Source organism: Lepidochelys kempii, chromosome 1, assembly GCF_965140285.1.
Source record: "Lepidochelys kempii isolate rLepKem1 chromosome 1, rLepKem1.hap1, whole genome shotgun sequence".
In the NCBI taxonomy this organism is placed as follows: Eukaryota; Metazoa; Chordata; order Testudines; family Cheloniidae; genus Lepidochelys; species Lepidochelys kempii.
This window is the reverse complement of record NC_136380.1, coordinates 10,677,449-10,703,320: the sequence shown is the minus strand read 5'-3', so window position 1 is coordinate 10,703,320 and position 25,872 is coordinate 10,677,449. Positions and strand designations below refer to the sequence as shown.

General features: G+C 43.9%; 1 protein-coding gene and 1 long non-coding RNA gene across 4 annotated transcripts in view; one reads left to right on the top strand and one right to left on the bottom strand.

Annotated features, from left to right (window-relative positions):
• Nucleotides 1-24,470, top strand: part of LOC144930390 (disintegrin and metalloproteinase domain-containing protein 9-like) — a 64,281-nt gene extending 39,811 nt beyond the window's left edge. The window contains exons 1-2 of one of the 3 annotated variants that reach the window (XM_078851951.1): nucleotides 22,222-23,253; nucleotides 23,832-24,470. In XM_078851951.1, the coding sequence (XP_078708077.1) occupies nucleotides 22,860-23,253; nucleotides 23,832-24,424 (987 nt within the window). In that variant the 5' untranslated portion in view covers nucleotides 22,222-22,859 and the 3' untranslated portion in view covers nucleotides 24,425-24,470. Of the gene's footprint in view, nucleotides 1-17,820; nucleotides 18,731-18,759; nucleotides 23,254-23,831 lie in introns of those variants that run through there. The other 2 variants (XM_078851958.1, XM_078851954.1) reach the window with 2 other exon arrangements.
• LOC140907625 (uncharacterized) overlaps nucleotides 1-25,872 on the bottom strand; it is a 32,201-nt gene that overhangs the window by 851 nt on the left and 5,478 nt on the right. Inside the window, exon 2 of the long non-coding RNA XR_012157554.2 lies at nucleotides 679-744. This is a non-coding gene — a long non-coding RNA (uncharacterized LOC140907625). The remainder of the gene's footprint in view (nucleotides 1-678; nucleotides 745-25,872) is intronic.

Genomic DNA, 25,872 nt, shown 5'->3' with positions numbered 1-25,872 from the left:
ATGTTGCTGAGCAATGCTGACACCATATCAAATCGAGTTCCATACTTCCCCTGCTGCTGACTTTCCAATACCAACTTTAGTGTATCCTTGGAATGCAAACTGCACCATGACTCTGGGGTTGGTGACCACTCGATACCAAACTTCTCAACACTCAAGTCATTTTCAGTACCAAGCGACCTAATGGTGAGTGCTCAGCCTAAATCATCACTACTGTCTTTGGTGGTGAGAATTTCATCCACAGTACCAACCACTGATACTGGTATGCTTCATTAGTGCCGGTAAGAGCAGAGTCCATAGTTCAGCCTGGGATATCTGTCAAACTATCTCCACCTTCAGAAGTGGCATATTCATTCTTTCCAATTCAGGGGACCCCTATGACAAGACATTCTTATAGCAGGAAGTGGACTCACTTCTAAATCATGGAGCAGTGGAAGAAGTGCCTCTAAAGTTCAGAGGGAAGGGTTTTCATTATTATCTAATCCTGAAGAAGATGCCGGGGGGGGGGGGGGAGGGGAGCTGATGCCCAGTCCTGGACTTGAGGCAGCTTAATGCCTTCACCTGCTGTTTCAAGTTCAGGATGGTAACCCTAGCCTCTATAATTCCATCCTTAGAGCCTCAGGACTGGCTTACAGCTCAGGATGGATATTTTCACATAACAACCTGGCAAACAGAAAGTACCTGAAATTCCAAGTGGGAAATTCCTTCTATCAGTAGCCCCAAGAGTTTTCACAAAGTGCTGCTCACCTGAGAAAATAGGGAAGCCAAATAATAATATATAAAATAATGAATAGCAAATGAAAGAAATAATTATATATTCTATTACATAATTATTGTGTATAATAAATGGAAGAAATGGGTGGTTGATAGTAATAAATCAAAAGCTAGAAATTGTAAAAAAATTGATCATGTAAGCAAAGGGACACAAGGAGAAAGCTATGGGGTCAGCAGAGTTAAGGATGGGGAATAACAGACAAGTCAGCTCAACTTCAGTATCCAGAAAGATAATGGAGCATATAATTAAGCAATCAATTTGCAAACACCTAGAAGATAGTAAGAGGATAAGTAACAGTCAGCATGGATTTGTTAAGAACAAATCATGTCAAACTAACTTAATAGCTTTCTTTGACAGGATAACGACCCTTGTGGATGGGGGGAAGCAGTAGATGTGGTATATCTTGACGTTAGTGAGGCTTTTGATCCTGTCTTGGATGACCTTCTCATAAACAAACAAGGGTAGATGGAGCTACTATCAGTTATTAGTGTTCACAGTCAGGCTGGAAGGGCATATCAAGTGGGGTCCCACAGGGGTCAGTTCTGGGTCTGGTTCTGTTCAATATCTTTTTCAATTATTTAGATAATGGAATAGAGAATACATTTATAAAGTTTGTGGATGTGGATTATACCAAGCTGCGAGGGGCTGCAAGTGCTTTGGAGGATAGGATTAAAATTCAAAATGATCAGGACAACCTGGAGAAATGGTCTGAAGTGTACAGGATGAAATTTAATAAGGACAAATGCAAAGTACTCCACTTAGAAAGGAACAATCAGTGGCACACATACAAAATGGGAAATGACTGCTTAAGAAGGAGTACTGTGGAAAGGGATCTGGGGGTCATAGTGGACCACAAGCTAAATATGAGTCAACAGTGTAACACTGTTGCAAAAAAAGCAAACTTCATTTTGGGATGTATTCGCAGGAGTGTTGTAAGCAAGACATGAGAAGTAATTCTTCCGTTCTACTCCATGCTGATTAGGCATCAGATGGAGTATTGTGTCCAGTTCTGGGTGCCACATTTCAGGAAAGATGTGGACAAATTGGAGAAAGTCCAGAGAAGAGCAACAAAATTATTACATATCTAGAAAACATGATCTATGAGGGAAGATTGAAAAAACTGGGTTTGTTTAGTCTGGAGAACAGAAGACTGAGAGGGGACATAACAGTTGTCAAGTACTGTCATAAACATACAGCTAAGGGTAGCATAAAATCCCTCCTTTACCTGTAAAGGGTTAAGAAGCTCAGATAACCTGGTTGGCACCTGACCAAAAGGACCAATAAGGGGAGAAAATACTTTCAAATCTGTGGGGGAAGGTTTTTGTTTTAGGTTTCTTTGTTTTTCTCTCCGGGACAGTGAGAAACCAGGGCAGAGAAAATACATCTCCTAAAGCCATACCTGAACTAAGCATCTAAGATTACAAATTGTAAGTAATAGGAAGGAAATGCATTAGATTATCTTTTGTTTTAGCTTGTGAATTTTCCCTAGGCTAAGAGGAAGGTTTATTCCTATTTTTTTGTTGTTGTAACTTTAAGTTTTGCCCAGAGGGGAATCCTCTGTGTTTTTAATCTGATTACCGTGTAAAATTACCTTCCATCCTGATTTTACAGAGGTGCTTCTTTTACTTCTTCTTTATAATAAAGTTCTGCTTTTAAGAACCTGATTGGTTTTTAGTATCCTAAAAACGCAAGGGGCTGGTCTGTGCTCACCTTGTTTACTCCCAAGCCTCCCCAGGAGACGAGGTGATATTGGGGGGATATTTTGGGGAAACAGGAACTCCAAGTCCGGCCCTGAAGCATGATGTACAGACACCGCATTGCAGTGTGTCTACATGACACTGCTGAGGAGAGCCGGCTTTGACAGCAGCTCTCTCGCGCCACGTGCTGGCGGATTGGAGTATTTTGGCGGCCGCAACAGATGGAAGACAGGTTTCAGAGGGGTAGCGGTGTTAGTCTGTATCAGCAAAAACAGCGAGGAGTCCTTGTGGCACCTTAGAGACTGACGGATTTATTTGGACAGGACTCCTCGTTGTTTTTAACAGATTGAAGTGTTTTTCCAATTGCAAAAGAAGCATTTCAACTGGAGTGGAGGCCAGATTCTGCTCCCTGTGACATCAGTGTAAATCCTGCGCACTTTGATCCTGGATTTATAGTCCCCATTTTGATTCTCCTCTCACACCCATGTTTCATTAGGAGGGTGGTGAAGCACTGGAATGGGTTCCCTAGGGAGGTGGTGGAATCTCCATCCTTAGAGGTCTTTAAGGTCAGGCTTGACAAAGCCCTGGCTGGGATGATTGAGTTGGGGTTGGTCCTACTTTGAGCAGGGGGTTGGACTAGATGACCTCCTGAGGTCCCTTCCAACCCTGATATTCTATGATTCTATGAAGTGGTCCTTTTCCTAAATCTTTGTCTAACTCACTTTGTGGCAGCAGTGGTAGCATTCCAAGGACAAGGAACAATTTGTGCCTTGCGGAAGTTTTTAACTTAAGCTGGTAGAGATAAGCTTAGGGGGTCTTTCATGTGGGTCCCCACGTCTGTACCCTAGAGTTCAGAGTGGGGAGGGAACCCTGACAAGTACATAAAAGGAGGAGGGAGAAAGATTGTCTCCTTAACCTCTGAGGATAGGACAAGAAGCAATGGGCTTAAATTGAAGCAAGGGTGGTTTATATAGGACATTAGAAAAAACTTCTAACTGTCAGGGTAGTTAAGCACTGAAATAAATTGCTAAGGAGGTTGTGGAATCTCCATCATTAGAGATTTTCAAGAGCAGGTTAGACAAATACCTGTCAGGGATCGTCTATATAATACTTAATCCTGCCATAAGTGCAGGGGACTGGGCTAAATGACCTCTCAAGGTCCCTTCCATTCCTACAATTCTATGGTTCTATGACTCTACAGTAAGAATAAGGTTTTTTAAAAATATAGTAGGAACAAAAAGAATTCTGATCATTGTTTTGGTCCATTTTTGATGAAATGGTAGAATTATCAATAATAAAGCAGAAAAGTCAGAGATGTGCAATAAATATTTCTGTTTTGCTTTTGTGGAAAATCAGAAGTTGTAATCTCATCATATGATGATGGTAACACTCTTTTTATTCCACTGGTATCTCAGGAGGATGTTAAACAGCAGCTACTAAAGTTAGACATTTTTAAATTGGCAGGTACTAGTAACTTTCATTGAGGAGTCGTAAAAGAGCTGGCTGAGGAGTTCACTGGACTATTAATATTGATGTTCACTGGGGAAGTTCCTGAAGAAAGCTAATGTTGTGCCAATATTTAAAAACAGTAAATGAGATGATGTGGGTAATTATAGGACTGATATCAATCCCAGCAAGATAGTGGAGCGGCTGATGTGGGACTTGATTAATAAAGATTTAAAGGAGTGTAATAAAATTAATGACAATCAACATGTGTTTATAGAAAATAGATTCTGTCAAACTAACTTGATATGTTTTTTGAAGAGATTACAAGTTTGTTTGATAAAAATAATAATGTTGAGGTAAAACACTTAGACTTCTGTAAAATGTTTGACTTGGTGCCACATGACATTTTGATTAAAAATCTAGAACAATATAAAATTAATATGGCACACATTAAATGGATTTAAAACTGTCTAACTTACAGATCTCAAAATGTAACTGTAAATGAGGAATCATCATTGAGAGTGTGTTTTTCTAGAGGGGTCCCACAGTGATATGTTCTTGGCCTAAAACTATTTATAAGTACACATCTAGGAACAAATAATTTGGCCATAATTGAAGGATGGGTTAGTCACCTGCAAAACAGTGACTCTGTAAAAGATTTGGTGGTTGTAGTGGATAATCAGCTGCACATGAGCTCCCCATGTGATACGGTGGCTGAAAGAACTGGTGCGATCCTAGAAAAATTATTTTACCTGTATATTTGGCACTGGTGCAACCACTGATGGAATACTGTGTCAAGTTCTAGTGCCCTCACTTAATGAAGGATATTGATAAACTGAAGAGGATTTAAGAGTCGCAGAAATGATTAAATGATTAGAAAACATGCCTTATAGTGATAGACTTGAGGAACTCAATCTCTTTAGCTTAACAAAAAGAAGGTTTAGGGACGACTTGATTACAGTTTATAAGTACCTACATGGAGGACAAATATTTAATAACAGGTTTTTCAATCTAACAGAGAAGGGTATAACACAATCCAATAGCTGGAAAATGAAGCTAGACAAATTCGGACTGGAAATAAGGCATATGTTTTTAACAGTGAGGGTAATTAATCTTTGGAACAATTTGCCAAAGATTGTGGTGGATCCTCCCTCACTGACAATTTTTAAACCAAGACTCAATGTTTTTCTAAAAGATCTTCTCTAGGAATTATTTTGGGAAAGTTATTTGGCTTGTGTTATACATGAGGTCAGACTACATGATAACAATAGTCTCTTTTGGATTTGCAATCTATGAATCTATAAGTGTACACACACTTTAATGATTGGCTTATTCGAGTAACATCACTTCAGCAATTAAACAGCTCCATCCATCAGATTCTACAACTTTGCACCCAAGTCAAACCCGAGTTCAGGCATATCTACCTCAGGACAGATTCAACATCATTAGTCAATCTCATCAGCCAGCTGCAGGCTCACCCTCAAACATCAGTAAGAGTCTGGCTCACACTTCAAGATCACATGGCCCTCTGCACATATTATCACAGAGCATGCCAGATTTCATGTATGCTGCATACAATGGGGGTAAAATCTGTATATCTACCCAATAGACATCACATAAAGACAAGAGTGCAGGTCCCCTATGAAGTCATTTCATTGTTAAATTGGTGGAAGGGTCCTCTCCAGTATGAATTGTTTTCTCCATCTCTATCAACCAAGAAGCTGATGACAGACACTTTGACTCCCACTTCGGGTAGGGAGCTTATCTGGATCCCTCCATTATCCAAGTCATTAATAAAAATGTTGAGTAGCACTGGACCCAGGGCAGAGCCCTGCAGCACCCACTGTATTTGTAAGAGAGCCACACTTCTAAAAAGTTTGCTAACCACTGTCTTGCCCCGTAACAGATATGGACTGGCTACAGAGCTTCCTTCTTAGCAAGGTACACCCGATGTGTTCATCACAAGATGTTTGAATGCTCTGCCAGAGATGGCTGAGGTTAGCTTAAATAACAATGCTGTGCGCAGTGCCACCTAGTGGTGAAACAGTATAAATACAGTCTAGCAGTGTATTACAGCTCCCCTTTTAAGTTCTACATTCCTACCATTTGCAAAATTTACACTATCATGCTGACTTTGATGTTCAATACGGATCAGTCTGTTAAGCATGTCTGAATCATATTAGTTTTCTAATTCCGTGACCCAAATATGTAACAACTTGGTCGTCTGGCTGTCCATTACTTGCAATGACAAGATGTGATGAGTCTGGAATCCTTGAGTCATTGTCTTCTTTTTTCTTTCTGAGGCACAAACTGTAGCTGTTGACAGTTTTTGTTGAACTCTCATGGTCACATATGATTACACATGATCTAGGCACTCTATTATTTTTCTTTACGATGCGTGGAGTTGTCCATTCTTTTTCTCCATCCAGAACATAGTCACCAGGTTCTAGACCTGGCAGTTCTCTGAGTGATGTCTGTTGTAAAAGTGTTCATAAGCTCTTCTAGCTCTTTTATCCAATTTGGCTACTCTCTTCATGTCTGGCCACTTTGGGGATAGATTCTTTTCCAAAGATGGAACAGATTTCTGAGTTGTCTTCCCATCAGGAGTTGTGCTGGCCTATATCTAGTAGCTGCTGGTGGTGTTGATCTGTAGGTCAGAGTTGCCAGGAATGGATCTTTCTGCTGTCGGACTTTCTTGGCTGTCTGTACAGCTCTCTTAGCTTCTCCATTTGCTTGTGGGTAATGTGGGCTTCTAGTAATATAATCAAAATCATATTTTGTTCAGGATGACTTACATTCTGCTGCAGTGAATTTTGGTCCGTTGTCTGTCCCTAGTTGTTCTGGAATAGCAAAATGAGCAAAAATGCACTTTAGTTTATCAAGAACATTGCAACATGTTATGTCTTTCAAGTACATTATTTCTATATACCTGGAAAAATAGTCCACTACAATCAGGTGATGATGTCCTCTGAATTCGCATAAATCTGCAGCTAGTCTCTTCCAAGGTCTGTCTGGTACAGGTTTTGTACACTTTATGGTGCAGCATTGTCTCTTATATTGATTTGTACTGTCCTTTCAAAAGTTCAGTAACATCAAATCCTCCATCGAGTTCTTCCACCTTTCTTACTAGGCCCATCGTGGATGCCACACTGCAGCTGAGAAGTTTGGTGGTCTTTGCGCTTTTGATCACATACACTCTGAATGCAAAACTTTTCTCTTTGTGAGTTATTTTTGTGGTGAACTGGCCCAGACAGTTCAGAGTACCTCCAGGGCTGGTCAGAGCTGTGTCATGTGACTTCAGCTTTATGAGGGCTTGAAGGTTATTGTAAATCCCTTCTGAGATGACTGTAAAATCAGCTCCGAAGTCAATTTTTAAATCAATCATTTTTCCAAGAATATTCAGTTACACTCTCCAGGCAGGCTCTGTGTCATCCATCACATGTGATAGATCAGGGGAATAATGGTTCTTGATTGTCTGTAATATAAGTCAACTCCCTGACTGCTTTGGTGTGGTAAACACTACAAAATGTCCATAATTTGTGCATTCATTAAACCTTTTTCCTCTAGCTGGACATAAATCATCTCTTGGGATATGACTTTTTCTACACCTTATGCATGTAGGCTGGAATTTAAGAACAAAAAAGAATGGCCACACTGTGTCAGACCAATAGTCCATATAGGTATTCTGTCTTCCGACAGTGGCCAGTGACAGTATGATCCCCAAAGATGTAGGCAAAGACTTGGATGTAAGTTATCTGGACTTGCCAATTAAAAATGTTTAACTTTAGTGGAGCTGCTTAATATCCTTCTATCAGAATAGAAAGTGTTTCATCATCATCATATGATATGACTACATCATATGGCTTCTCAAATACAGAATAGAAATATTTATTGAACACTTCTGACTTTTCTGCATTATGGATAAGTTTATCATTTGCATCTAGTAATGGATCAATACCACTTTTAGAATTCTTTTTGTTCCTTAAATAATTCCTACTTATTGTCCTGACCTCTGCTGGCTCATAAATTTCTCTTTGTGTCCTTTTGTTTCCCTTGTCAATTTTCTACAGTTCCTAGTTTCTCATTTATATTCATTCATTATATTAATTATATTCATCTGCATGGCATGTTCTTGACTTGCTTTACTTGCAGTGCCTAGCTCTGCTTGATCTATCAGGCAAAGAAGGACCACATCAACTCCAAGGTGGCCATTTCTACCAGGGTTATCACCTCCCTTGACTGATAGTCGAACCTGAAAACAGTCCTGGTGGGTGTTCCGTTCAGCCCTCCCAGCCCCAGAGCCATCATTGTGATGGATGCCTCCCTCCTGGAGTAGAGTGCTCATGTGGACAACCACACTGCTCATGGTACCTGGACCCCATGAGAGGTCAGACTACATATAGATGTACTGGAACTGAGGGTGGTCTGCGTGCAAAACCTTCCTTCTGCTCATACGCTTGCTCCACATAGAATCATAGAATCATAGAATATCAGGGTTGGAAGGGACCTCAGGAGGTCATCTAGTCCAACCCCCTGCTTAAACCAGGACCAATCCCCAATTAAATCATCCCAGCCAGGGCTTTGTCAAGCCTGACCTTAGAAACTTCTAAGGAAGGAGATTCTACCACCTCCCTAGGTAACGCATTCCAGTGTTTCACCACCCTCCTAGTGAAAAAGTTTTTCCTAATATCAAACCTAAACCTCCCCCACTGCAACTTGAGACCATTACTCCTTGTCCTGTCCTCTTCTACCACTGAGAATAGTCTAGAACCATCCTCTCTGGAACCACCTCTCAGGTAGTTGAAAGCAGCTATCAAATCCCCCCTCATTCTTCTCTTCTGCAGACTAAACAATCCCAGTTCCCTCAGCCTCTCCTCATAAGTCATGTGTTCCAGACCCCTAATCATTTTTGTTGCCCTTCGCTGGACTCTCTCCAATTTATCCACATCCTTCTTGTAGTGTGGGGCCCAAAACTGGACACAGTACTCCAGATGAGGCCTCACCAATGTCGAATAGAGGGGGACGATTACGTCCCTCGATCTGCTCGCTATGCCCCTACTTATACATCCCAAAATGCCATTGGCCTTCTTGGCAACAAGGGCACACTGCTGACTCATATCCAGCTTCTCGTCCACTGTCACCCCTAGGTCCTTTTCCGCAGAACTGCTGCCTAGCCATTTGGTCCCTAGTCTGTAGCTGTGCATTGGGTTCTTCCGTCCTAAGTGCAGGACCCTGCACTTATCCTTATTGAACCTCATCAGATTTCTTTTGGCCCAATCCTCCAATTTGTCTAGGTCCCTCTGTATTCTATCCCTGCCCTCCAGCGTATCTACCACTCCTCCCAGTTTAGTATCATCCGCAAATTTGCTGAGAGTGCAATCCACACCGTCCTCCAGATCATTTATGAAGATATTGAACAAAACCGGCCCCAGGACCAACCCCTGGGGCACTCCACTTGACACCGGCTGCCAACTAGACATGGAGCCATTGATCACTACCCGTTGAGCCCGACAATCTAGCCAACTTTCTACCCATCTTACAGTGCATTCATCCAGCCCATACTTCTTTAACTTGCTGACAAGATACATGTAGATAATGTCAGACAATATCACCACTGTCGTCTATATAAACAAACAAGGAGGAGCAAGGTCTTGTCTCTTCTGTCTGGAAGCCGTCAGTCTCTGGAACTGGTGCATCAGGAACCACATCATGATACAGAAAAGTCTGAAGAGTTCAATAAATATTTCTGTTCTATATTTGAGAAGCCATATGATGTAGTCATATCATAGCATAAGATCATTCTGGTTCAATGGCTCTCAAGCCAGGGGGTTCGGTAGCACCCACAGTTCCAGCACCTGTGTTCACAACATCTTTGCCAACAGACTAAGCAGAAACTTCTCAGCAAACTGTGAGTGGGATGTCCACAACATAGTCCTAAGTGAGATATTTACACAGTGGGATACACCTTTTTGCATCTCGAACTATCAGAAAGCTTCACCTATATTGTTCCAGAGAAGCCATGCGTCTTCTGCTGTCCTGGATGAACAACCTCAAGTATGCCTGTCCTTCCATTCCCCTATTTCCACAAATTGTAGGGAAGATACATCGCAACAGAGCCAGTATTATTCTCTTAGCACCCTATTGGCCCAGACAGTTCTGCTTCACAGAACTTCTAATGATGTCTGCCTGTTAGCCAAGGTTTTCTGAACCCAAAGCTTTTGGTAACTTTATTCTTGGCAAAGCAGTGGCAGGAAATAAATCAGTGAGGACACAGCTGTCCGCCTGATAGATGGTTGACACGAGAAGTACAATACAAAAGTGCTCTTACTTAAACCTACACTTTATTTAGTCTGAAGCACTTACACACATTTGCAACAGGTTAGTAAAATACCCCAATCCTTAATAAGTCATGAAGTCTGGTGGAGTGGTTTTCAAGTGGTACAGTGACAGACGTCCGATGGCCCATCTTCCATCTGCCGTTGGGGACCCTTGGATGTGTTCACAAAGTGATCCATCTAGCCCAGCAGTTCTCAAACTGTGGGTCGTGACCCAGTTTTAATGGGGTCGCCAGGGCTGGCTTAGACTTGCTGGGCCCTGGGACTGAAGCCCAAGCCCCACTGTCTGGGATCGAAGCTGAAGCCTTCGGGCTTCAAACCTGGATGGTGAGGCTCAGGTTACAGGCCTCCTGCCTGGGGCTGAAGACTTTGGGGTTTGCCTTTGACCTCCCCATTTGGGGCAGTGGGGCTTGGGTGGGCTCAGGCTTTGGTCCCCACTCCTGGGGTCGTGTAGTAATTTTTATTGTCAGAAGGGGGTCATGGTGCATTGAAGTTTGAGAACCCCTGATCTAGCCCAAATTTCTCCTCCCTTATTTACTGTGTTAGTATAACAATAACGTCCATCCAAAAAACTTCTTAAGCAAGCAATTTCAAAGGTAAAGCAAGAGGTTTCCTCAGACCGTTAATTAGACAGATATGTTTTTGCAAAGTCTGCATGTTTGAGGGTCCTGACAAACCTTCTTTGCTAGCATTGTTACATAATTTACACATGAGATAGCTCTGTCTGTATGTGTGTGAGAGAGAGAGACATGCACACTCCATATAATGACAAGCTACATTTGCTACTTAAATATTTATGACATTTGTGTCTGTAAGTCTGACTGCAAAGTGTAATGTTCTGTGTTTGTTTCTTTCCAAGTTTCCGATAACATCATTTTGGGAACTGTAATTGGAGGCACTCTTTTTCTCCTTTTGATCACCAGCTTGGCATTTTTTAAAAAAGCTCAAATTTCTCAGTTCCTTGGAAGGTGAGTAACATTCATAGAATCATAGAGTATCAGGGTTGGCAGGAACCTCAGGAGGTCATCTAGTCCAACCTCCTGCTCAAAGCAGGACCAATCCCCAACTAAATCATCCCAGCCAGGGCTTTGTCAAGCCTGACCTTAAAAACTTCTAAGGAAAGAGATTCCACCACCTCCCTCAGTAACCCATTCCAGTGCTTCACCACCCTCCTAGTGAAATAGCATTTCCTAATATCCAACCTAAACCTCTCCCACTGCAACTTGAGACCATTACTCCTTGTTCTGTCATCTGGTACCACTGAGAACAGTCTAGATCCATCCTCCATTCCATTCATGTTTAAATTGTGACAACATTGTGACACTTCTAATTATGTCTAATCCCAGTTCTGCAAAAGCACATCCTTCCTACACTTCCTAACAGGTTTCAGAGTAGCAGCCGTGTTAGTCTGTATCCGCAAAAAGAAAAGGAGTACTTGTGGCACCTTAGAGACTAACCAATTTATTTGAGCATAAGCTTTAGTGAGCTACAGCTCACTTCATTGGATGCATTCAGTGGAAAATACAGTGAGGAGACTTATATACACACAGAACATGAAAAATGGGTGTTATCATACACACTGTAAGGAGAGTGATCCGGTAAGGTGAGCTATTACCAGCAGGAGAGCGGGAGGGGAAGAAAACCTTTTGTAATGATAATCAAGGTGGGCCATTTCCCGCAGTTAACAGGAACATCCGAGGAGCAGTGGGGGTCTTGGGGGGGGGGGGAATAAACACAGGGAAATAGTTTGTGTAACGACCCATCCACTCCCAGTCTTTATTCAAGCCTAAGTTAATTGTATCCACTAAGTTAACACTAAGTTAAGTGTTTTTGTTGAAGAATTGCCACTTTTAGGTCTGTAATCGAGTGACCAAAGAGATTGAAGTGTTCTCCGACTGGTTTTTGAATGTTATAATTCTTGATGTCTGATTTGTGTCCATTTATTCTTTTACGTAGAGACTGTCCAGTTTGGCCAATGTACATGGCAGAGGGGCATTGCTGGTACATGATGGCATAGATCACATTGGTAGATGTACAGGTGAACGAGCCTCTGATAGTGTGGCTGATGTGATTAGGCCCTATGATGGTGTCCCCTGAATAGATATGTGGACACAGTTGGCAATGGGCTTTGTTGCAAGGATAGTTCCTGGGTTAGTGTTTTTGTTGTGTGGTGTGTGGTTGCTGGTGAGTATTTGCTTCAGGTTGGGGAGCTGTCTGTAAGCAAGGACTGGCCTGTCTCCCAAGATCTGTGAGAGTGATGGGTCATCATTCAGGATAGGTTGCAGATCCTTGATGATGCGTTGGAGAGGTTTTAGTTGGGGGCTGACGGTGATGGCTAGTGGCGTTCTGTTATTTTCTTTATTGGGCCTGTCCTGTAGTAGGTAACTTCTGGGTACTCTTCTGGCTCTGTCAATCTGTTTCTTCACTTCAGCAGGTGGGTATTGTAGTTGTAAGAAAGCTTGACAGAGATCTTGTAGGTGTTTGTCTCTGTCTGAGGGGTTGGAGCAAATGCGGTTGTATCGTAGAGCTTGGCTGTAGACAATGGATCAGGTGGTGTGGTCTGGACGAAAGCTGGAGGCATGTAGGTAAGCATAGCGGTCAGTAGATTTCTGGTATAGGGTGGTGTTTATGTGACCGTCGCTTATTAGCACCGTAGTGTCCAGGAAGTGGATCTCTTGTGTGGACTGGTCCAGGCTGAGGTTGATGGTGGAATGGAAATTGTTGAAATCATGGTGGAATTCCTCAAGGGCTTCTTTGCCATGGGTCCAGATGATGAAGATGTCATCAATGTAGCGCAAGTAGAGTAGGGGCATTAGGGGATGAGAGCTGAGGAAGCGTTGTTCTAAGTCAGCTGTAAAAATGTTGGCATACTGTGGGGCCATGCGGGTACCCATAGCAGTGCAGCTGATTTGAAGGTATACATTGTCCCCAAATGTGAAATAGTTATGGGTGAGGACAAAGTCACAAAGTTCAGCCACCAGGTTTGCTGTGACATTATCTGGGATACTGTTCCTGACGGCTTGTAGTCCATCTTTGTGTGGACTGTTGGTGTAGAGGGCTTCTACATCCATAGTGGCTAGGATGGTGTTTTCAGGAAGATCACCGATGGATTGTAGTTTCCTCAGGAAGTCAGTGGTGTCTCGAAGATAGCTGGGAGTGCTGGTAGCGTAGGGCCTGAGGAGGGAGTCTACATAGCCAGACAATCCTGCTGTCAGGGTGCCAGTGCCTGAGGTGATGGGGCGTCCAGGATTTCCAGGTTTATGGATCTTGGGTAGCAGAAAGAATACCCCTGGTCGGGCTTCTAGGGGTTTGTCTGTGCGGATTTGTTCTTGGTCTTTTTCAGGGAGTTTCCTGAGCAGATGATGTAGTTTCTTTTGGTAACCCCCAGTGGGATCAGAGGGTAATGGCTTGTAGAAAGTGGTGTTGGAGAGCTGCCGAGCAGCCTCTTGTTCATATTCTGACCTATTCATGATGACGACAGCACCTCCTTTGTCAGCCTTTTTGATTATGATGTCAGAGTTGTTTCTGAGGCTGTGGATGGCATTGTGCTCTGCATGGCTGAGGTTATGGGGCAAGTGATGCTGCTTTTCCACAATTTCAGCCCATGCACGTCGGCGGAAGCACTCTATGTAGAAGTCCAGTCTGATGTTTCGACCTTCAGGAGGAGTCCACCCAGAATCCTTCTTTTTGTAGTCTTGGTAGGAAGGTCTCTGTGGATTAGTTGTTACCCGGGGTTCTTTCCACCCAAAGCTCTTGGTAACTTTTACTCTGTGTGAGGTGGTGTCAGGAAATAAATCAGGGGAGACACGGCCATTCAACCAATAGATGGCTGGCACAAACAGGACAACACCAGAGTGCTTTCACGGAAAGCTAAACTTTATGAGGTCTCAAGCACTAACACACGTCCGCAAAAGGTTAGTAAAACACCCCCAACCCTTGATAATTACCAAAGCTGAGTGTGGCTCTCAAGTGGCACAGCAGCAGGCTTCCGGTGGCCATATCTTCCGTCTGCCAGTGGGGACTGCAAGATGTATCCAGAGGGAGAGTCCAAAAAGAGTCCAACTACCTCAAACTTTTCCCCCTCATTTATACATTAGTAATAGAATGACATGTCCCTTAAAGAAAACTTGTTAAGTAAGCAGTTTCAATAGTCAAGCAAGAGGTTCCTTCTGATTATCGATTAACCAGGTGCGGGTTTTTCCAGAGTTTGCAGCCTTGAGGCCCCAGCAGACATTTCTGGGACACATCCAGTTCTTCGAAAATGCATGTATCAGCCACTTCAACACAGTTCTTATCAGGAAGGACGTGGGGTCAAGCTGCCCTTTCTGTGGCACCCAAAACTCCCACTCCCCCCACCCACGCCTGTCTTTGTCAAACTGAGAGTGCTGAATGGCCAATTTACAGCCTGCTGACCTGGCTGCTTTTAGCAATAAGCCATAGTGGTTTTAGGCACTTTACTGGTTTGCCAAAGTCTCCCCATACATATTATGTTGTTCAGAGTGTGTTGGAAATATTCCTTGCGTCGGAGACGTCGAAAATAGGATTCTAGGTCACCACAGAACTGTATCATGTTCGTGGGGGTGGAGGGGCAGAAGGAGAGGCCCCGAGATAGAACAGCAGCTTCTGCTGGGCTGAGAGTATAGTTGGATAGGTTAACAATATTGCTAGGTGGGTTGAGGGAACCATTGCTGTGGCCCCTTGTGGCATGTAGTAGTTTAGATACTTTAGTGTCCTTTTTCTTTTGTAGAGAAGCAAAGTGTGTGTTGTAAATGGTTTGTCTAGTTTTTGTAAAGTCCAGCCACGAGGAAGTTTGTGTGGAAGGTTGTTTTTTTATGAGAGTATCCAGTTTTGAGAGCTCATTCTTAATCTCTCCCTGTTTGCTGTAGAGGATGTTGATTAGGTGGTTCCGCAGTTTCTTTGAGAATGTGTGGCATAAGCTGTCAGCATAGTCTGTGTGGTATGTAGATGGTAATGGATTTTTTACCTTCAGTCCTTTTGGTATGATATCCATCTGTTTGCATTTGGAAAGGAAGATGATGTCTGTCTGTATCTGTATGAGTTTTTTCATGAAGTTGATAGATTTCTACTCCATACGGCTAAATTCAGTGCCTTGCATGATGACAGGTTTCAGAGTAGCAGCCGTGTTAGTCTGTATTCGCAAAAAGAAAAGGAGGACTTGTGGCACCTTAGAGACTAACCAATTTATTTGAGCATAAGCTTTTGTGAGCTACAGCTGACTTCATTGGATGCATTCAGTGGAAAATACAGTGGGGAGATTTTATATACTCAGAGAACATGAAACAGTGGGTGTTACCAGGCAGACTGTAACAAGAGTGATCAGGTAAGGTAAGCTATTACCAGCAGGAGAGCAGGAGGGTGGGGGGGAACCTTTTGTAGTGATAATCAAGGCGGGCCATTTCCAGCAGTTGACAAGAACGTGTGAGGAACGGGGCGGGGGGGGGGGGGTGTGGAATAAACATGGGGAAATAGTTTTACTTTCTGTAATGACCCATCCACTCCAAGTCTTTTTTCAAACCTAAGTTAATTGTATCCAGTTTGCAAATTAATTCCAATTCAGCAGTCTCCTGTTGGAGTCTGTTCCTAACAGGTCCATTGTTAGCCCAAGATTCTCTGACAGATCTGGTCACACTCCCGCTGGTGGACACTGAGACTACTATGAGAGTATCCATACAGTGACCTTCCCATGCCCTTAGCTTACCGGAGCTGGGCAGAGTTTAGCCACTGTTCCTGGCTTTGAGCCTCTAGGCCAGCACTCCAGGGGCAGACCTCACGTATGACACTCCTCAGGCAATGGGGACCACTGCAGTCCAAATGCCTGGACCCTGCAACTAATGCCTCTTCCCAGCAGCTTTTGAACATTCCCCAGAATCCCTCCAAACATGCAAGCCTTTGGGTTTACAGCTTACTTCTTCTGCCACAGTGAAAGCCAAAAGAATCCTCTGGAGTGTCCAGGATCCTCTTCCTGCAGCTCCTATATGCTCTTCAGAATCATGGAGCCTTTTCATCCCAGCTAGCTTTCTTTTACTGACCAGCGTTAAATTGAACATCCCCACCCCTGCTATGAAAACCTGCCCATCTCTTCTTCTCTCCTGCCCAAAAGTTCATGTCCTACCCAAAGCTTTCCCTTTTGTTCCTCCTATGAATCCTTTTAAAACCCCTGTTATGTCACCTCTGACCCATTGTCCTGTTTGGGGATTTTGCACTGTGTTCACGTCACCATTCCTGCAAACCAATTAGAGGAAGTAGCTTCTCCCAGCTCCAGCCACTCTCCATAATAACATTCTGTTGTCCATCTGATATGGACATGCTTCATACCATCAGAAAATGTTGGATTCCATGTCCACAGAGAGGCATTCCCTGATACAACAAATCCGTAACAACTTCATAACATCAACCAGAATCCATACATTTTAAATAGAAAGATTCCCTAAATTGTCACAGATGTGTCTATAGTACCAAACAATTGGCTATGAACAACCCATATCAACCTAGAGGAACTGTGAAAGTTTGGTGACATAGATACGGTACCTAAATTGGTAGGCAATTTAGCTTCATAGTTAACTGCCTATCACCTGAACCAACCCTAAGGAAGTTAGTTGGTTGGAAAGAAATAGCAACATAGATGGTTCTGTCAAAGGTACTGGAATACACGTAAAGGTAAAAAGATAAAAGTAATGTAAAATGCCTGTGAGCCCAATCCTGTATTCCTGCTTTACTACAATGGGCTCTGTCTGGGCACAGAGTGGGGTTCACCAACATGGAGCTGTTTGTGAATTGGGCCTGGGTAAATAAAGATACACTGATTTAGTTGTTACAAAGATCCAGTGTAAGTATTCAAGAGTGAAAATATATTGCAAGATGCTAAACACACACAGAGTTATAGAAAAATTGTATAATTTATTAAATTAGAAAAACAGTATGAGAGCTTGTAAATAGAGTATCCAAAAGCACTCACACAAGAGGCAGAGCTAAGGTTGCATGTGCAACTGACTCTGGCTTGAAGCCAATGGATTTATTTTCTTACCATTGTATTTGTCAGTGGATATTTATTTATATCCCAGGGTGGAGTAAGTAATCCTGGACTGTATGATTTGTATTTTAATTTTGTAATAGATTCCTACAGTATAATATGGATGCATAGTGAGACTTAAAATAATCCTAAAGAGAGAGAAAAATTCCTGACATCAGCACTTAGCTGTGCAACTTCAAGATTCTTGAGAGGGTTTTTAAAAAAAAAAAAAAAAAACTGTTATGGCAGAAATACCTAGCACATGGGAAATGGTGGATTTAGCAAATAATGTTTCCAGATCAGCCAGTAGCAAGTAAGGCCATAGTGCCTAGTAGGAGTTCTTTGTGAAAGTAGAACTGGAAATGTGAGTGGGTTATACAAACTTTTATTTCTTTAAAAATAGCTCCTCTTTTCCCAAGAGAATATGATTGCTTAAAACTCTGAATGCCAGATCCTGGTGACAGGATAAATATAGTTATATAAAGATTGGCAGTTACATTTGATTATGCTTTACTCATTTTATTCTGATGGGTTTTTTAGATGAACCTGAGGGAGAAAAGCAGTATTTGATCTAAAAAGTAGAAGAGAAGCAATATCTTTAACAAAACACAGGATACTGGAAGTTTGAAAAAGCAGTGTTTTTCTTATCAGATCAGCCACTGAAAGAGCATATGGAACCCTGCTGAGATAGTGGTGTCAAAATTCTTGCGGAGTTTCATTTTTTGAAACTGTCAGTTTTATTTTGTTCTTCTGTTCCACTTTTTTATTTGAATAAACATGTTTTGTTCTTATCTGTGCTTTTCTTCTGTATTCACGTGTCTCCTCAGCACCTTACAATAAAAAGCTGATTTACAGCAAGCAACCAATCAACTGTTGAACTAAACAGAGGTCTTTAATGCAATCTTCAGACATAAGGCTCAGACTCTGAACTTTCAGGGGCAGTGAATTCCATAAATGAAGTGCAGAGAAGACTAAACTCCCCAAAAGCTGAGTGAACGAGCAGATAACAGCCATGCTTGGAAAGTCACAGGGCATGTCTACACAGCCTGTTGAAGCAAGCCTCCCAGCCCAGGTTGACAGATTTAGTGTTCACCTCTCTCTCTAGGCTTCAAACCTCAAGCCACAACTTCAAATCTCTGTCTACAGAGCCATTTTTAAAGCACTAGTTGGAGCCCAGCTACCCCAAGCCTGTTGAGCCAGGCTAAGAGGCTCACTTCCAAGGGCTATGTAAATATACTCACTGTGATCTTAGTAACAACGGGAATGTTCAGGAAAGAAATAATGCCTACCCTAGTCATTAATACTATACAATGAACTGTGTGAAACTAATAATTTACAAAAACTTACAGTATGAATCCTGAAGCCCCTACTTAGGCAAAATCCCTATTGACTGTGATAGAAGTCTTGCTTGATTAAAGATGGCAGGACTTCCCCAGAAACAATACTGTTCCTTTTTTTGTTGTGTTTTTTTTACAATAGTTGGCCGTTCCTAGCACTTCAAGCCTGGTACAGCAACAAGATGGAAATCAGAACTTGGTTGTGTTGGGTTTACTACAAGGATTCAATAAGTGCCCATCATGGTAGCTGGCCACAATCATGATGTAAGCAGGATCTGAATGAGCTCTCCCCTGACAGCTAACTGGAAGGGGGAGAGACTTCAGGAGCAAACTGTATTTACATGAACATATCTACTCTGCCAAGTTATCCAGCAGATAGAGCTGTGTTGCTCAAAGTGGTCAAATTTGGCTGGTGTTGGGTTACAAATCACTTTAGTACTGAATGCAGGGGTAGAGAAATGTTATCAATGTTGTCTTTATTGTCTGAGTAAAAGGGAGCAGAACTGCTTAACCTATCCCGAATGAGGGGGTCACCATCATCAGAAAAAAGAAAAGGAGTACTTGTGGCACCTTAGAGACTAACCAATTTATTTGAGCATGAGCTTTCGTGAGCTACAGCTCACTTCATCAGATGTTTACCGTGGAAACTGCAGCAGACTTTATATACACACAGAAATCATGAAACAATACCTCCTCCCACCCCACTGTCCTGCTGGTAATAGCTTATCTAAAGTGATCAACAGGTGGGCCATTTCCAGCACAAATCCAGGTTTTCTCACCCTCCACCCCCCCACACAAATTCACTCTCCTGCTGGTGCTAGCCCATCCAAAGTGACAACTCTTTACATAATCAAGTCGGGCTATTTCCTGCATAGATCAAGGTTTTCTCACATCCCCCCCACCCCCATACACACACAAACTCACTCTCCTGCTGGTAATAGCTCATCTAAACTGACCATTCTCCAGGTTTAAATCCAAGTTAAACCAGAACATCTGGGGGGGGGGTAGGAAAAAACAAGAGGAAACAGGCTACCTTGCATAATGACTTAGCCACTCCCAGTCTCTATTTAAGCCTAAATTAATAGTATCCAATTTGCAAATGAATTCCAATTCAGCAGTTTCTCGCTGGAGTCTGGATTTGAAGTTTTTTTGTTTTAAGATAGCGACCTTCATGTCTGTGATTGCGTGACCAGAGAGATTGAAGTGTTCTCCGACTGGTTTATGAATGTTATAATTCTTGACATCTGATTTGTGTCCATTTATTCTTTTACGTAGAGACTGTCCAGTTTGACCAATGTACATGGCAGAGGGGCATTGCTGGCACATGATGGCATAGATCACATTGGTGGATGTGCAGGTGAACGAGCCTCTGATAGTGTGGCTGATGTTATTAGGCCCTGTGATGGTGTCCCCTGAATAGATATGTGGGCACAATTGGCAACGGGCTTTGTTGCAAGGATAAGTTCCTGGGTTAGTGGTTCTGTTGTGTGGTATGTGGTTGTTGGTGAGTATTTGCTTCAGGTTGCGGGGCTGTCTGTAGGCAAGGACTGGCCTGTCTCCCAAGACTTGTGAGAGTGTTGGGTCATCCTTTAGGATAGGTTGTAGATCCTTAATAATGCGTTGGAGGGGTTTTAGTTGGGGGCTGAAGGTGACGGCTAGTGGCGTTCTGTTATTTTCTTTGTTAGGCCTGTCCTGTAGTAGGTAACTTCTGGGAACTCTTCTGGCTCTATCAATCTGTTTCTTTACTTCTGCAGGTGGGTATTGTAGTTGTAAGAAAGCTTGACAGAGATCTTGTAGGTGTTTGTCTCTGTCTGAGGGGTTGGAGCAAATGCGGTTGTATCGCAGAGCTTGGCTGTAGACGATGGATCGTGTGGTGTGGTCAGGGTGAAAGCTGGAGGCATGCAGGTAGGAATAGCGGTCAGTAGGTTTACGGTATAGGGTGGTGTTTATGTGGCCATTGTTTATTAGCACTGTAGTGTCCAGGAAGTGGATCTCTTGTGTGGACTGGACCAGGCTGAGGTTGGTGGTGGGATGGAAATTGTTGAAATCATGGTGGAATTCCTCAAGGGCTTCTTTTCCATGGGTCCAGATGATGAAGATGTCATCAATATAGCGCAAGTAGAGTAGGGGCTTTAGGGGACGAGAGCTGAGGAAGCGTTGTTCTAAATCAGCCATAAAAATGTTGGCATACTGTGGGGCCATGCGGGTACCCATAGCAGTGCCGCTGATCTGAAGGTATACATTGTCCCCAAATGTGAAATAGTTATGGGTAAGGACAAAGTCACAAAGTTCAGCCACCAGGTTAGCCGTGACATTATCGGGGATAGTGTTCTTGACGGCTTGTAGTCCATCTTTGTGTGGAATGTTGGTGTAGAGGGCTTCTACATCCATAGTAGCCAGGATGGTGTTATCAGGAAGATCACCGATGGATTGAAGTTTCCTCAGGAAGTCAGTGGTGTCTCGAAGGTAGCTGGGAGTGCTGGTAGCGTAGGGCCTGAGGAGGGAGTCTACATAGCCAGACAATCCTGCTGTCAGGGTGCCAATGCCTGAGATGATGGGGCGCCACATACCACACAACATACATACCACATACCACACAACATACATACCACATACCACACAACAGAACCACTAACCCAGGAACTTATCCTTGCAACAAAGCCCGTTGCCAATTGTGCCCACATATCTATTCAGGGGACACCATCACAGGGCCTAATAACATCAGCCACACTATCAGAGGCTCGTTCACCTGCACATCCACCAATGTGATCTATGCCATCATGTGCCAGCAATGCCCCTCTGCCATGTACATTGGTCAAACTGGACAGTCTCTACGTAAAAGAATAAATGGACACAAATCAGATGTCAAGAATTATAACATTCATAAACCAGTCGGAGAACACTTCAATCTCTCTGGTCACGCAATCACAGACATGAAGGTCGCTATCTTAAAACAAAAAAACTTCAAATCCAGACTCCAGCGAGAAACTGCTGAATTGGAATTCATTTGCAAATTGGATACTATTAATTTAGGCTTAAATAGAGACTGGGAGTGGCTAAGTCATTATGCAAGGTAGCCTGTTTCCTCTTGTTTTTTCCTACCCCCCCCCCCCCAGATGTTCTGGTTTAACTTGGATTTAAACCTGGAGAATGGTCAGTTTAGATGAGCTATTACCAGCAGGAGAGTGAGTTTGTGTGTGTATGGGGGTGGGGGGGATGTGAGAAAACCTTGATCTATGCAGGAAATAGCCCGACTTGATTATGTAAAGAGTTGTCACTTTGGATGGGCTAGCACCAGCAGGAGAGTGAATTTGTGTGGGGGGGTGGAGGGTGAGAAAACCTGGATTTGTGCTGGAAATGGCCCACCTGTTGATCACTTTAGATAAGCTATTACCAGCAGGACAGTGGGGTGGGAGGAGGTATTGTTTCATGATTTCTGTGTGTATATAAAGTCTGCTGCAGTTTCCACGGTAAACATCTGATGAAGTGAGCTGTAGCTCACGAAAGCTCATGCTCAAATAAATTGGTTAGTCTCTAAGGTGCCACAAGTACTCCTTTTCTTTTTGCGAATACAGACTAACACGGCTGTTCCTCTGAAACCATCATCAGAAAGAAACTTGCTACGCCAGGGCTCAAATACCAGACCCCTATGAAAAAACAGAAGGGTGGAGACAAGTGTCCTAGGCAGGCAGTGTGGATTCTCCCTAAGCCCTGGTCTACACTAGAAGTGGAGGTCAAATTTAGCAGCATTAAATCAATTTAACCCTGCACCTGTCCACACGACGAAGCCCTTTTTTTCGACTTAAAGGGCTCTTAAAATCAATTTCCTTACTCCACCCCCGACAAGGGGATTAGCGCTGAAATCGGCCTTGCTGGGTCGAATTTGGGGTACTGTGGACACAATTAGACGGTATTGGCCTCCGTGAGTTATCCCAGAGTGCTCCATTGTGACCACTCTGGACAGCACTCTCAACTCAGATGCACTGGCCAGATAGACAGGAAAAGGCCCACGAACTTTTGAATTTCAATTTCCTGTTTGGCCAGCTTGGCAAGCTGCAGATGACCATGCAGAGCTCATCAGCAGAGTTGACCATGATGGAGTCGCAGAATTGCAAAAGAGCTCCAGCATGGACCGAACGGGAGGTACGAGATCTGATCACTGTATGGGGAGAGGAATCCATGCTATCAGAACTATGTTCCAGTTTTTGAAATGCCAAAACATTTGTCAAAATCTCCCAGGGCATGAAGGACAGAGGCCATAACAGGGACCCAAAGCAGTGCCGCATGAAACTTAAGGAGCTGAGGCAAGCCTGCCAGAAAACCAGAGAGGCAAACAGGTCAGAGCCCAAAACATGCCGCTTCTATGATGAGCTGCATGCCATTTTAGGGGGTTCAGCCACCACTACCCCAGCCATGTTGTTTAACTCCTTCAATGGAGATGGAGGCAACATGGAAGCGGGTTTTGGGGATGAGGAAGATGATGATGATGAGGTTATAGATAGTTCACAGCAAGCAAGCGGAGAAACCGGTTTTCCCGACAGCCAGGAACTGTTTCTCACCCTGGACCTGGAGCCAGTACCCCCTGAACCCACCCAAGGCTGCCTCCTGGACCCGCCAGGCGGAGAAGGGACCTCTGGTGAGTGTATCTTTTAAAATACTATACGTGGTTTAAAAGCAAGCATGTTTAATGATTAATTTGCCCTGGCATTTGCGGCTCTCCTGGATGTACTCCCAAAGCCTTTGCAAAAGGTTTCTGGGGAGGGCAGCCTTATTCCATCCACCATGGTAGGACACTTTACCACTCCAGGCCAGTAGTACATACTCAGGAATCATTGTAGAACAAAGCATTGCAGTGTACGTTTGCTAGTGTTCAAACAACATCTGTTCTTTATCTCTCTGTGTTATCCTCAGGAGAGTGATATCATTCATGGTCACCTGGTTGAAATAGCGTGCTTTTCTTAAGGGGACATTCAGAGGTGCCCATTCCTGCTGGGCTGTTTGCCTGTGGCTGAACAGAAATGTTTCCCGCTGTTAGCCAAGGGGAGGGGGAAGGGACTAGCCACGCGCTGGGGGGAGTAAAAATGCGACCTTGGAACGAAAGCACATGTGCTATGTATGTAATGTTAACAGCAAGGTTTACCGTGAAAGAGTGTAGCCATTGTTCTAAAAATGTGTCTTTTTAAATACCACTGTCCCTTTTTTTTTCTCCACCAGCTGCATGTGTTTCAATGATCACAGGATCTTCTCCTTCCCAGAGGCTAGCAAAGATTAGAAGGCGAAAAAAATGCACTCGCGATGAAATGTCCTCTGAGTTCATGCTGTCCTCCCACACTGACAGAGCACAGACGAATGCGTGGAGGCAGACAATGTCAGAGTGCAGGAAAGCACAAAATGACCGGGAGGAGAGGTGGCGGGCTGAAGAGAGGGCTGAAGCTGAAAGGTGGCGGCAGCGTGATGAGAGGAGGCAGGATTCAATGCTGAGGCTGCTGGAGGATCAAACTAATATGCTCCAGCATATGGTTGAGCTGCAGGAAAGGCAGCAGGAGCACAGACCGCTGCTACAGCCCCTGTGTAACCAACTGCCCTCCTCCCCAAGTTCCATAGCCTCCTCACCCAGACGCCCAAGAACGTGGTGGGGTGCCTCCGGCCACCCAGCCACTCCACCCCAGAGGATTGCCCAAGCAACAGAAGGCTGGCATTCAATACGTTTTAAACTTTTAAAGTTCTGTGTGGCCTTGTCCTTCCCTTCTCCACCACCCCTCCTGGGCTACCTTGGTAGTTATCCCCTTATTTGTGTGATGAATTAATAAAGAATGCATGAATGTGAAGCAACAATGACTTTATTGCCTCTGCAAGCAGTGATCGAAGGGAGGAGGGGAGGGTGGTTAGCTTACAGGGAAGTAGAGTGAACCAAGGGGTGGGGAGTTTCATCAAGGAGAAACAAACAGAACTTTCACACCATAGCCTGGCTAGTCATGAAACTGGTTTTCAAAGCTTCTCTGATGCGCACCGCACCCTCCTGTGCTCTTCTAACCACCGTGGTGTCTGGCTGTGCGTAACCAGCAGCCAGGCGATTTGCCTCAACCTTCCACCCCGCCATAAACGTCTCCCCCTTACTCTCACAGGTATTGTGGAGCGCACAGCAAGCAGTAATAACAGTGGGAATATTGGTTTCGCTGAGGTCTAACCAAGTCAGTAAACTGCGCCAGCGCGCTTTTAAACGTCCAAATGTACATTCTACCATCATTCTGCACTTGCTCAGCCTGTAGTTGAACAGTTCCTGACTACTGTCCAGGCTGCCTGTGTATGGCTTCATGAGCCATGGCATTAAGGGGTAGGCTGGGTCCCCAAAGATAACTATAGGCATTTCAACATCCCCAACGGTTATTTTCTGGGCTGGGAATAAAGTCCCTTCCTGCAGCTGTTGAAACAGACCAGAGTTCCTGAAGATGCGAGCCTTTCTCGGCCATCCCACGTTGATGTTGGTGAAACGTCCCTTGTGATCCACCAGAGCGTGCAACACTATTGAAAAGTACCCCTTGCGATTTATGTACTCGCCGGCTTGGTGCTTCGGTGCCAAGATAGGGATATGGGTTCCGTCTATGGCCCCACCACAGTTAGGGAATCCCATTGCAGCAAAGCCATCCACTATGACCTGCACATTTCTGAGGGTCACTACCCTTGATATCAGCAGATCTTTGATTGCGTGGGCTACTTGCATCACAGCAGCCCCCACAGGAGATTTGCCCACTCAAAATTGATTCCCGACTGACTGGTAGCTGTCTGGCGTTGCAAGCTTCCACAGGGCTATTGCCACTCGCTTCTCAACTGTGAGGGCTGCTCTCATCTTGGCATTATTGCGCCTCAGGGCAGGGGAAAGCAAGACACAAAGTTCCATGAAAGTGCCCTTACACATGCGAAAGTTTCGCAGCCACTGGGAATCGTCCCAGACCTGCAACACTATGTGGTCCCACCAGTCTGTGCTTGTTTCCCGAGCCCAGAATCGGCATTCCACCGCATGAACCTGTCCCATTAGCACCATGATGCCCACATTGCCAGGCCCATGCTTTGAGAGAAGTCTGTGTCCATGTCCTCATCACTCCCGTCACCGCGCTGACGTCGCCCACTCGCGCGGTTGCACTTTGCCAGGATCTGGTGCTGCATATACTTCTGGATAATGCGTGTGGTGTATAATGTGCTCCTAATTGCCGAAGTGATCTGAGCTGGCTCCATGCTTGCTGTGGTATGGCGTCTG